The 12,313-nt window shown below is 65.4% G+C and overlaps 1 protein-coding gene across 6 annotated transcripts; it reads left to right on the top strand.

Moving 5' to 3' along the window:
- The first annotated feature begins 276 nt into the window (after positions 1-276).
- B9D1 (B9 domain containing 1) lies at positions 277-11,784 on the top strand. 6 transcript variants are annotated; one of them, XM_037808008.1, is made up of 8 exons: positions 277-466; positions 1,789-1,857; positions 3,792-3,903; positions 5,730-5,826; positions 6,587-6,649; positions 7,815-7,943; positions 8,699-8,766; positions 8,926-11,784. In XM_037808008.1, the coding sequence occupies exons 1-8, from the start codon at positions 404-406 to the stop codon at positions 9,756-9,758; spliced, it is 1,434 nt and encodes a 477-aa protein (XP_037663936.1). In that variant the 5' UTR covers positions 277-403; the 3' UTR covers positions 9,759-11,784. The 6 variants fall into 6 exon arrangements, 5 of the variants coding, with proteins under 5 accessions (XP_037663936.1, XP_037663939.1, XP_037663937.1 ...); XM_037808011.1 differs by having other exon boundaries at positions 8,906-9,152; XR_005212551.1 differs by having other exon boundaries at positions 7,815-8,766; positions 8,906-8,987.
- Positions 11,785-12,313: the final 529 nt, after the last annotated feature.

Raw genomic sequence — 12,313 nt, 5'->3', positions numbered from 1 at the left:
CCGCGGGCCACAGCGACACCCCGCGGCCGACGGGTCCCGCCTCCCCTCCCGCTGTCACCTGCGGGCGGAAGCGGCTCGGCCGTGGGGCTGCGCTCTGCTCCGGGCCTCCCGCCTCCCACCCGCGCTCCGTCGGCTCGGTTCCCGCCCCGGGACTCGCGCGCACCGTTCCCGCCGCGCCCGAGCGGGTGGGCCGCAGAGCCCCGCCCCCAAGCCCCCCGCCTCTCCGCGACTCCGGCGGACTGCGCACGCGCGCCCAGCCGCACACGCGCACTTACCTTCGCGAAGGTCCAGCGCCCTAGAAACGTGTCCCGCGCGCCACGCCGTCTGTTTCCAAGGCAACCCGGGCGCCTGTTAGCAACCGCGCTCGCGGCCCGGGTGTGTTCCCCGCGCCCCCAGGCCTGCCATGGCGGCCGCCGGGCCCAGCGTGTTCCTCCTCATGGTCAACGGGCAGGTGGAGAGCGCCCAGGTGAGCGGCCGTGGGCCCCCAGACCCCCGGGCTGCTGTGTGGACCCCGGCGAGCCGGGGAGCGGGGGAGGAGCCGGCGTTTGATGGGGGGCGGGCGTGGAAACCGAGGCTGGAGAAGTTGAGCTCGTGCCGGTATCACGCTCGGTCGCAGGAGCCGAGGCCCGGCGGGCACTCGGGGCCGCGTCCTCACGAGACCGAGCCCGGGGCGCCCCCGGAACCCGCGCGTCCTGGAACTTGGGTTAGGATGGGCCTGATCGGGAGGATCGGACCCCGCCACGGCGACCGCAGGCCGGGAATGGGCCAGGGAGGGTGTGAGCGTCGGGCCGAGGAGGGCGCTGCTCTCTCTCCCCGGACGCTCCGTGAAGACCATTTAGTGCTGTAAATAAATAAGAGCCGGCGCCTACCGAGGATGTGCCGAACATTTCTCAGCACCTCATTTAATCCTCACAACACGCCCGGGAGGTTGTGACCACTTTACAGATGGCACCCTTGCCCCAAGGAACTGGCAGAGCTGGGATTTGAACCCAGGTCTTTCTGACGTCAAAGCTCTGCTACCCCGTAACACTGACCTCACAGGGTGTGGGTGATGGCGTCTGTTACGATAGTGTTATTGTGAGGATGAAATGATCTGGTTTAGGTAAAGCTCTGCCAGGATCCGACACCCAGTAGGTGTCTCCTGCTTTCCCCAGTTTCATCAGGGACAGTTCTGCCCTCAGTCTGCCCTCTCCGCCTCCCCCTTCACCTGGTGCCCAAGGCTGGCGCCCTGCCCCCCTTCTCCTGTTCTGTCCCATTAGGGGCTCTCAGCTGGGCCGGGTCACAGATGTCAAAATCTCAACACCCCTGCCCCTTTCAGGCCTCCCCCACTCCAGCCACACAGATGCTCCTGTGTCCTGACACATCCTGGTTCTCAGGCCTCTCACTTTGGTACAGGCCCTTACACCTCCCCTGTGTCACGGGCAGGGATACAGGAAGGAGTCGGACCTGTTCACAGTCTGCTGGGATTGACAGACACAAGGACTCAGTGCTGTGATGCAGGGTACACACATGCTGAAGGGGCCAAGAGGCAGCCCCTCCACCAGCCTGGGCGCTGGGGCAGGATTCCCAGTGGCTGCAATTTGAAGGATGAGCAGGGTTTGCCAGGGCTGGGAAAGGCACATCGGACAGGAGGCAGAGCCCAGCAAAGGTCCCTCAGGGCCCCACTTCTCAGCCTGCAGCTGTACCCAAGGCCCCAGCTGGGTCCCACCTGGGCTGCACCTGCCTCGCGGACGTGTCGACTCAGCCTGAGGCCTTGTGGACTGAACCTGTGTGTGCTCCTTTCCCCAGTTCCCGGAGTATGACGAGCTCTACTGCAAGTACTGCTTCGTGTACGGCCAGGACTGGGCCCCCACGGCGGTAAGCTGGGCTCCTGGTCCTCCCTTACGGTGTCCGCCATACCCCTTGCCCTCCTGCCTCAGAACCAGTTGAGAGGTGGGCCCAGAGTTTGGAGGAGAGCCCCAACAGGGGTTGGTTCCTGGTAGAGCTGGGGTGGCGAGTGCAGGCACAGTTGGACTGTCTGCTGCATCCCCCTGGACTGTCCTTGCTCATGTGCCGTGAGTGTCCCCATGGCAGCAGAGAGGAACGTGTATGCAGGGCAGGCAGGCCCCAGAGTGCCCAGATGGGGTGGCTGTGTCACCTCAGGCCGGTCCCCCCATCGCTCGGCCTCTCCTCAGCCAGGGGAGGACTTCGGAGAGTCTGAAGACAGCTGAGAGCTTTCTCCAAGATTTCCCAAAGGACAGTCTGTCTCCAGGCCGCTCCATCCTCACAGCAGTTGGGGAAGTGCAGGACCAGGTTATTAACTTCTCTGAGCCTCAGTTTCTCATCGGTACCACCAAGATGATAGTGCTTACTTTCCCTTCACTCATTCCTTGAGTAACTATTTATCCAGAGCCTTCCAGGTGCTGGGGAGACAGGAGCAAAAGTCCTTGTCTTCCCAGAGTAAATATTCTTGTGACCGGCAGACAGGGAATAAATAGTAAGTATTCTCATCTGTCCGCTGGTAACAACTGCTGAGGAGAAGAATAAAGTTGGGAAGGGGTACAAAGGAAGAGAGGGAGGTTGGCGTCTAGATCAGGTAGCCATGGAAGGGCCTTCTGGAAAGGTAATTTTTGAATCAAGACCTGAAGGGAGTGAAGGAACAAGCCACTTGGACGTGTGTGGAGAGAACCTTCTGGAAAGAGGGAGCAGAAAGTGCGACGCCCTGAGGCGGGAGTGGCCTGGCGTGTTTGAGGAACAGCAAGGAAGCTGGGCGCCAGTGAGCAGAGAGCGGGGAGCAGAGGGGCTGGGGTGAGGCAGGCAGTGACGGGGGGCGGCTGCGGGGGCTCTGCAGGTCAGCGCAGACCCCGACCTTCACTCGGGTGAGATGAGACCCCAATCCGAGCGTTTGGGGAAATGAAAAAAGGTTACCTGACTTCTGTTTAAAAATGATCCCTCTGGCTTCTGGGTTAAGAGTAGTCTGTGGTTCCGGGGGACCAGGGACAAAAGCGGGGAGACCAGGTGACTGTTGAGTGACGCGGCGAGGGGCGGGTGGCGGCAGGGGTGGGGGGTTTTGAGGGTGTTTTAGGGCAGAGCCGGCAGGGTTTCCTGTTGGCCCCAGTGTAGGGACGAGAGAAGGGGTTGGAGAATGAGGCCAGAGTATTTAGCCTGAGCGCCTTACGTAGAAGACTGGGGGTTAAGCTGACTGGGGGGCTGCAGCTTGGGGGTGCCACCCAGGGCCCAGCCTCGTGCACGTAGAAGTTGAGATGCGGTTGGATCGCGCCCGGCGGGCGGCGATGGGGCGGAGCAGCTGGAGCCGGGAAGGTGGCGCCTGGGCGAGCTCGCGGAGCAGGGGCGGCGGGAGGCGCGGCAGAGGCCCCGTGGGGAGGGAAGAGCCGAGTGTGACCGGGGGTCACGTGCTGCCGGGGGTCGAGCAGATGGGGACAGAGGAGTGGCCCTGGGGGTGGCACTGTCGCCGCCTCCGGGGTTCCTTGGAGGCAGAGGGGAGAGGGTTCCGGAGAACAGCAGAAGGGGAGCAGACGGTGGGCTGAGGCCTGGCAGGAGGTGAGTGCAGAGGAAACGGTTTTGTGACCGAGAAAACAACAGGCGCCTGTGCACGGACAGGACCGCGCTGGGTCAGGTCAGGCCTTGGGACGGAGGGGGACAAGTTGGGGGCCTGTTTCCTTTGGGAGGCGAGAGGCGTCAGCCCCCGAGGTTGTCCGGCTCCGGGGAGACACGATGGGAAGGACCACGGCCCTGTCTGCCCTGCGCTGGGGCCTGGGGCTGGACACAGCCGCGCGTGCTTGTCCCCGCAGGGCCTGGAGGAGGGCATCTCACAGATCACATCCAAGAGCCGGGACGTGCGGCGAGTGCTCGTGTGGAACTTCCCCATCGACGTCACCTTCAAAAGCACCAACCCCTATGGCTGTGAGTGTCCGGGGGGCCCTTGGGGCAGGGGGGCTTCCAGGCAGCGGCCGGGGCAGCCCCCACCTCACGCTGTCCCCGCGCTCCGGACCCAGACCTTCGTGGCCTGTCACCTGGTGACGTGCCCCCGGGTCCCCCGCCCTTTCCTGCGGCCCCTGCCTTAGCCCTAACCTGCCCCAGCTCACCTGCGAAAGCTGTGCACCTGCCCTTCCGGAAGCTCAGCTGCGACCGGTCTGACCTGACAGCTCTGACGTGTCCACACGGGAGAGTCCAGGGCAGGCTCCTTTGCACCCCCAGTTCAGGCTGCAGTGACCTGGCCTGACACCCCACCTCACATCCCTCAGTCCACCACCCGCTCCTCCTGCGGCAGGCCTGTGCTTCCCTCTTCTGAGCCTCCGTTCGTGCTGTTCCCCGCCTGGGCTGCCCTTCCCACACCTCACCCCTGGCCTCCCCGACGCCTCCTCGTGGCCCTGTCGGCTTCCCCCGCGCCTTGTGGCTGTCAGCCATTCTACTGTTCACTCGCACTTAGTAAGCACCTGCTGGGTGCAGAGCCCGGGTCAGGCCCAGTGGGGCTGTGGATACCCCCCGAGGAGGCTCGCCTGGGTGCCCCAACCCTGCCAGGGGGGTGGGCTTCTCTCCCGTTCCCACAGGAGGACACCGCGGCTCAAAAGTGACGCCACCAGCATTCAGCCCTGCATCTGGTGGCTGAGGCAGGATTTGAACTGGGGTCTGGTCTCAGGTCAGGCTCATTCCGCCGGGGCTGCCCAGGGGTCATCCTGGCACAGTGCCCTTGGCAGTGACCAGCCCTCCTGCCAAGGCAGCTAGGAAAGCTGCTAAAATATTAAAGGAGAAAAAACCTGCTTGAAGGCATCGGCGAGCTAGCCAAGCAGTGAAGATTTACCAGGTCAAGGTCCAGAGAAAAACGGAAACCCAGAGAAGGGCCAGTCAGGTCTCCCTGGAGTGGGCGGCCCTCGGACGGCCTCTGGGGGGCAGGCTGACAGAGGGGGACGCCCGGAGAGTACCTGAGGGCGAGACCCCCCCCCAACGGCCGCACCCTGCAGATAAGGGAGAGCTGGGAGTAGACCAGCCCCCCGGGAGGGCGCAGCTCCTAACCGTTGCAGCCCCCTGATTTTGGACTCGGCTCCTAGACCGTCAGAGCCCAAGACGGCAGCCAGAGCAAACGCGTCTGAAACCTCTCTGGAGGAAGGACGTCTCCTGGACCACAAATTTGGTCTCTCATTTTTCCAATTTAACGCCTGGCATAAGAACCAGGAAAACACAGCACGCCGCGCCGTTCGGGAGCCCCCGGGAGCGAGGCCCATGTGTTGGTGGCCCTGGAGCGAGTCACACTGTGTGCAAGGGGCCGGCGTGGAGCGAGTGACGGCAGTGGCGAGGCCTCGGGACCTCCGTGTCCCCGGGGAGCGGGTGGCGAGTTACCGTGAAGGAAGATGCTTCGCCGGCTCTCCCACAGACCCCCCCAGACCAGCCCCTCCGGGTTCCTTGTACCCCCACAGTGCACCCCTGAGCACTCGTCTCTGAGCCAGCGGCCTCCGTCAGAAAGCCCCCGAGTCTGCCTTACTCTCGGTTGGGGCCCCAGCAGGAGCTCGGGTGGTATTTCCGGGGCTTCCTGAGGGCACAGCCAGGTTGCCGAGGGCCGGCCGGGCACCCGCAGAGGCCCACGGGGTAACGGTCACTGCTCGGCCCGTCCCGTGTTTCTGCCTGGCAGATGCCCTGGTGGAGAGGGGTCCCCACCCTGCCCGCCGCCCCCAGGGCTTGAGCCTCCTGCGCCCACAGCATCACCCCCACCGACCCTGCCTCGTCCTCCCCAGGGCCTCAGATCGTGCTCAGCGTGTACGGACCGGACGTGTTCGGGAACGACGTGGTCCGAGGCTACGGGGCGGTGCACGTGCCTTTCTCGCCCGGCCGGTAGGTCCTTGCCCCACCTGGTCCCTGGATGGCACCTCAGACCTCGGGGGAGGGGACGGTGGACTCCAGGGACCCCCAGGGAGCACTGGGGCATCCAAGAGGCTGGGTCAGGGTGGGGGGCTGAGTTCAGACACTCATGCCACCCATCCACCAGGGTCCTGCTTAAGGAGCCCCCACAGATGCCCCTTATGCGCCCCCTCCGCTGGGTGGCTGAGGACACCGAGCTGCCCTCAGGAGCCCCGGAACAGTCAAGGAGACGGGGGGAGTTGGGACTCTTGGCAAATGCAGGGACAAGATACAGACATGGGGACCAGGGTCACGGCCCTAAAGGCTGGCGGAGTGGGGCACGGAAGGTCAGGGGGCGCCCGGGCTGTGTGGGAGGGAGGACCCCAGGCCCCAGGGCTGGGCATGGAGCAGGTGACCACAGCAGGGGGCAGGGCCAGGGCATCGCCGGGAGCTTCCTGCAGAAAGGACTCCGGTGGGGCCTCGGAGGCGGCAGTGGGTCTGGACACGGGGAGGACGAGGCCTTCCTGCGGGGCCCGGTGTCCCTGAGCCCTGGAAGGGCTCTTAACCTCAGCGGCAGCTTCCGGCTCCTTGCTGGGCATCAGACCCCGCTGGCCTCTGCCTGAGCTGTCCCCGGGGCTGAGCCCGGTCCGCAGTGGGGTCAGCTCACACTCTGTCAGCGGCTCGGAAAGTTCCGTTACGTTTCTCTTCCCCGGCACATTGAGTGAACCACGTTTGTCTAAAATCTTCATCGTAGGCACAAAAGGACCATCCCCATGTTTGTCCCAGAATCCACGTCCAAACTGCAGAGGTTCACGAGGTGGGTTTCTAGCCCGACCCCGGCTGTCCTCCAGCTTTGGGGAGTCGGGGCGGGGCGGGCGGGGGCATGTCCCACCCTCACCCTGTGCCAGGTAACCTGCAAGACCTTCCGGCTGCTTCCGCTGTCAGGGACGGAGGGGAATGGCCCCACCCGCTGCCCCTGAACCTGCCAGAGGCCTTCGTGTCCGGCGGGCAGAGCAGTCCTGTCACGGCCGCACGTGACATCCAGAGGCAGCACGCGGGGGTCCGACTGGGGGTCCGGCGGGAGGAGCCAGCGCGTTGCTGTGACCCTCCCCCGCGGTCCTCGGTCTGGCCCGCGCTGCTTCCTGGGTGGAGAGGGGGTTCTGCCCTCCCGATGCCTTTGAGGACCTGTGAGACCCCCGTCCTTGGTAACCGAGCCCTGTCGGCCTCCATTTCCCCCCCGAGAGGCCAAGGCCAGCAGAAGTCGAGCCTCTCGGCCAAGCTCACGGGCAGGGAGGCCCTGGAAGGAGGTGGTGTCTGAGCAGGGTCTGGAGCGGAGCGGGCCCCGGGGAGCTGCGGAGGAACGTTCCGGGCTCAGGGAACAGCGCGTGCGAAGGCGCCCTTGTGCCCCCACAGCACCCTCCCCCCACTCCTCCCAGTGCCCCCCCAGCCCGTGGCAGTTTCTAGAACTGCTGTAACAAACTACCACAGGCTCGATGCTTGAAACAGCACATCTGTGCTCTCGCGGGTCTGGGGCCCGAGTCCAGACTCGGTGCCACTGAGCCCACCCGGGGGTCAGGGAGGACCCGGCCCGGCCCCTGCCGGTCCCCGGTGACTGGTGGCTGCCGGCCGTCCTCGGCTCGTGGCCCCTCCTCTTCCGTGGGTGCCTCCTCCCTGCCTCTCTCATGGGGACTCCAGACCCCCCGGACCACCGCAGGCCCCCGAACCCAGCCCTTAACTGGGGCACACCTGTGAGGGCCCCTTCTCCAAAGAAGGTCACGTTCCCGGCCCCGCGGACAGGACCTGACGGCCTGGGAGCCATCATCAGCCGACGGCAGGAGCCACAAAGATGGCTTTCCTGCCACGCAGCAGCCACCCTGCCCGTCCCCTGCTGCCCCGGTGGACATGAGCCCCAGGTGGCCTGGCCCCATCTGTGGCCCCCCTGCTCCTGCCGCGGCAGGTGACAGGAGACTCCTGTCCCGCAGTCAGTCTGCTCCCCGAGGAAGTCGCCCTCGGTGGCGCCGGGCCAGGACCAGGAGGACCCGGGCCTCGCTGGGCCTCGCTGGGCCCTCCCGCAGCTGCCGTGACCCCTGGCCCCGCCACCCCATCGGGGAGTACATGGCTCCTGGTGGGGACCCTGCACCCCCTTCCCTGCCTCCCCCCTCCTCACAGTGGTCCCCACGGCCACTGCAGGCCCTGAGTTGGGGGCAGCCATCGTGGCTTCCGCAGCCACGCGCTGAGCGTCCCCAGCCCTGCGGCCACAGTGGGGCGGGCAGGCGGGAGCCCTGTCTGGAGCTCAGGCGCGGTGGCCCTGGGGCCGGGTGGGCTGGCAGGAGCCTTGTCCCCTCCCGGGCCCGCGTGTGGGTCGCGGTGTCACAGGGAGGGGACGGGAGCGGCCCCGTTTCCCGCCGGCGGGGGTGTGGCCCGGGCGCCGCCACGGCAGCTGCTGCGTCCCGAGCGAGAACTGGAGCCGCAGGGGTTGTGTGTAGGGTGGTTGGTGGGCGCCGTGAGCGCTCCCACAAGACCGGGGGAGAACTGGGGTTTGGAGGTGGGGGGTGAGGGGCCTTGGGCCACACGCCCAGTTGGCAGAGTTGGGGGGTGGCCGGATCAGACCCCCCTCTCTGTGGGAGCCCAGGAAGTGCCCCCCTTCCCTGTCCTGCGTCTCAGCTCCTGGTGGGTTCCAGGCTCTCCACTCAGCCCAGCCCAGAGCACAGCCGGGACCCAGACAGGAGCCCTCCCCTGCCCCCCTCGGGGCCCGGACTACCCCTGAGGCAGCGGAGAGAGGGTGGGTGCCGAAGGCTGGGGGGGCGGTTCCCAAAACGGGGAGGCTGCCAGGGCCCCACTGGCCCCCGTTCTCCTGTCCTCCCAGCTGGTTCATGGGACGGCGGCCCGAGTTCACGGACCCCAAGGTGGTGGCCCAGGGAGAAGGCCGGGAAGGTAGGGCCTGGTGCCCCCAGCCCACCCCGGGGCCCTCCCAGAGCCCCTGCAGCCCCTTTGCCTCCCACAGACGGGAACGGGGCGGCGAGGGCGGTCGCGGGGCAGCAGCCTGGGCCTGACGCCGCGTCCTCTGCCCCAGTGACCCGGGTCCGCTCCCAGGGCTTCGTCACCCTGCTCCTCAACGTCGTGACCAAGGACATGCGGAAGCTGGGCTACGACGCGGGGCCCGCGGACTTGCCCGGCACCTCGGGGCCCGGCCCGGCCCAGGGCGCCCTCCCCTGAGGCTGCGGCCACACGTCCCTCGGCCGCCCGTCGGTCCCCTGCTGGGAGCGCAGCCCGGGGCAGTGTTTTTATACAATAAAGGGTCACGTTTGCACCTGTTAGCACCTGCCCGTGGGCGCACTCGCCTCAGTGTGCACCGCAGCCCTGCAGGCTCGAGGGAGGGGGTCCCCTCTGGCCCGAAGCCCCAGGGACCCAAGACGGCAAACGCAGCCCCCGCCCTCACCCCTAGGAGGGGTCTGCATCCGCCGCAGGCTGGGGGCGCGGTAGGACCTGCCTTGCCAGGGTCCTCGGCAGGAAGGGGCAGGGCCTGTCGGCAGCAGAGCCGAGCGCACCCCTGGACAGCTGCCCCCGCCTGCCTCCCGTTTGCAGCCAGCAGAGACAGGCTGAGCCTCCCTGCTGGGACCCCCAGCATTCCCGGCCCTCAACGCCCCATGGTCCTGACAACTGGGGACCCTGCCTGGGTCTTCTGTCCCTCAACCCCAGCCCCCCACCTGCAGCTTCAGGGGACGCCTTGGGGTACAGAGCAGCACCCCCCAATCCCCTATGCTTTCTCCATCAACGCACCGGCAGTGCAGGCTGGCCCAGTCACCCCCACCCCAGGTTCCTCGGGCGCCTCCTCTTCTCACCACTACCCTCTGCCCACTGCCCCAGGAGATGGAACCTGCCAGAAGGAGCCATCAGGGCTGACCCTGCACCACCCTTGGCCTTAGTTCAGTGGTGCCACCAGGGGTGTCCTCTCCCACTGGGGCTCCATGTCCCCGAACCTGCCTGTCACAGCCCGCTGTCTTCACTGCGCACTCGGGGTGTCAGTGAAACCCCACTTTCAGCCCCAGTCTCCAGAAAGGATGCTGCTCCTGTTTCCCGGCCCTTGCTGTCCCCCAGCCTGTGCCCCTCAGCCTCAAGGGGTAGCATTTTCCTCCCACACCCCACGTACCTGGGCCCAGAATTGGGCTGTTTCCTTGAGCTCTCACGAGCGTTTCCAGAATGTTCCTCACCCCCCCTGTCCCAGCCCGGCTCCCTGGAAGCCCAAGCGCTGACCCTGCCTGGGTCCTGAGCCCCCGGCCTCCCTCATCTTGACCACGTCACATCCACACGGTCGGCCCCTGCATGGCCCTCACCACTCCCGGCCTCCCCCCCGGCAGCCACCCCCACCCGGGGAGGCCGTATCACCTCTGAGACCCAGGCCGAGTGCCCCCCACCTGGACCCCCAGGCCGCTGCCCCAGACCCTTCACCCCCAGGCCCCCACACCCTTCCACCCGCCCGGTGGCCCCCGGCCCCTCCTCATTTTATCACAGCCACGACCCCACACCTTGTCTCCCAGCCCGAACCTCCAACTGCACCCCAGTGGCCTGGCCCTCCACTGTCCCAAGCATCAGAACGCAGTCAAGGGAGCAGGGTCCCCCGACCAGCTCCCCTAAATCCACTGTCCCAGTCCTGAGCAGGCCTGTCCTTGGCCCTGTCCCCCTTCAATTCTCTGGGGAACCCGCTCCGTTTTTCTCCTTGAGGGCCCACGAGGGCACGGACAATCCTGAAACCTGCCCTGCGACAGCCCGCACGTGTGCACGGGACCCCATTCTCTGGCTTCCCCAAGGATGTGGCACCCACACTTCACCCCTCTTGTGCCCTGTGTGTCACCCTTTACAAGGCCATCGCATCAGTCCCTGAACAGGCTCCTGAGGAAACCAAACTGCAAGACCTCCCGAGCCCCCCAGGGAAGGACTGGAGCATGGCCAGGCCCCATGGTGGCTGGGGTCCCCGCCCTTGGCTCCCCAACACAGGGTCCGCACAGTGGTTATGCACCCGGCTCCCGACTCCTTGTTATTGTTGGGCTGGGGGAGCAGGCGACTGGGGGTGATGGGGCATCGCCCAGGGACTGGGGGGCCTCTTCAGACGTCCCCCTGGGAGAGGGCCGACGTTCCCGGGTGGGAAGACGCATGAGCAGGGGGACCCAGGGCACGAGGGAAGCACCCGAATGCGGGTGGGAGGTGCAGCCGGCCCCCCACCCGCTCCTGCCCCTCGGGTCCCCGAGTCCCTGCCGGAGAGCCGCCTGCCGGCCTCGGACTTCATAAGAAATCGGCTTTCGTGGGTTGAGCCGACAGCACGGGGAGGCCCATCACGGCAGCACGACCCAGGGCAGCCCGACTGCTGACCTCCCTGTGCTGTCGCCGTTCTGGGAGTGGCTCCTCAAGCCTCCCCAAGCCCCCTGCTCCAGGCCCTTCTGGCCAGGGCTCGGGCTGCAGCTTCCGGCTCCTGGAAGGACACAGGGGGCCCAGGCATGGAACAGAGGAGTAGCCGGGTTTGCAGGCAGCAGTGTCAGGCTCAGGGCAGCCAGAGCAGGGGCCAGGGCAGGTTCCCAGGAGGGGCAAGGGTTCCTGCCCCCCGCAGCCCCCGGCACGTCTTGGGTCCTCTCCAGCAACCGTCCCTTATTGTGACACCCTCACCTCAGCCTTGCGCTACCTACAACGCGAGTGCTTCTCCCAGCCCTGCCTGGAAAGTCGCCATCCCTCAGCCACTGCCCCATCTCTGATCACTGGTCCTGAGGGGACGGGTCCTCTGTATCGTCAGCTACAACCATGATGGAGCTGCGTAACAAACAATCCCAGAACAGTGCCTGTGCCAGTTTGAGTGTATTGTGTACCCCAAATGCCATTATCTTTGTGGTCTTGTGGGACAGACGTTTTGGTGCTGGTTGGATTTGCTTGGAATGTGCCCCACCCAGCTCTGGGAGATGATTCTGATGAGCTGTTCCCATGGAGGTGTGGTCCCGCCCATTCAGGGTGGGCCTTGATCAGTGGAGCCATATAAATGAGCTGACTCGGGGGGAGAAAAGAGAGTGCAGCTGTGAGTGACGTTTTGAAGAGGAGCAAGCTTGCTAGAGAGGAACATCCTGGGAGAAAGCCATTTTGAAACCAGAACTTTGGAGCAGACGCCAGCCACGTGCCTTCCCAGCTAACAGAGGTTTTCCAGAGGCCATTGGCCATCCTCCAGTGAAGGTGCCCAATTGCTGAGGTGTTACCTTGGACGCTTTGTGGCCTTAAGACTGTAACTGTGTAGCAAAATAAACCCGTTTTATAAAAGCCAATCCATCTCTGGTGTTTTGCATTCTGCAGCATTAGCAAACTAGAACAATTATGTTCCCCAAAGTGCTATTATCTTTGATACAATCATGTGGGCAGACGAATTGGTGTTTAAGTTGGAACGTTTGGATTAGGTTGTTGCCATGGAGATGTGCCCCATCCAACTGTGGATGATGACTCTGATTGG

This window comes from Choloepus didactylus, chromosome 18 (genome assembly GCF_015220235.1).
Source record: "Choloepus didactylus isolate mChoDid1 chromosome 18, mChoDid1.pri, whole genome shotgun sequence".
Taxonomy (NCBI): Eukaryota; Metazoa; Chordata; class Mammalia; order Pilosa; family Megalonychidae; genus Choloepus; species Choloepus didactylus.
This window is presented reverse-complemented; position numbering and strand designations above follow the sequence as displayed.

Bases quoted from the DNA above. Each gene is read 5' to 3' on its own strand.
- B9D1 (XM_037808008.1), top strand. From the start codon at position 404: ATGGCGGCCGCCGGGCCCAGCGTGTTCCTCCTCATGGTCAACGGGCAG. The intron at 467-1,788 runs GTGAGCGGCCGT...TCCTTTCCCCAG, and splicing joins GGCAGGTGGAGAGCGCCCAG to TTCCCGGAGTATGACGAGCT. The intron at 5,827-6,586 runs GTAGGTCCTTGC...TCTTCATCGTAG, and splicing joins GTGCCTTTCTCGCCCGGCCG to GCACAAAAGGACCATCCCCA.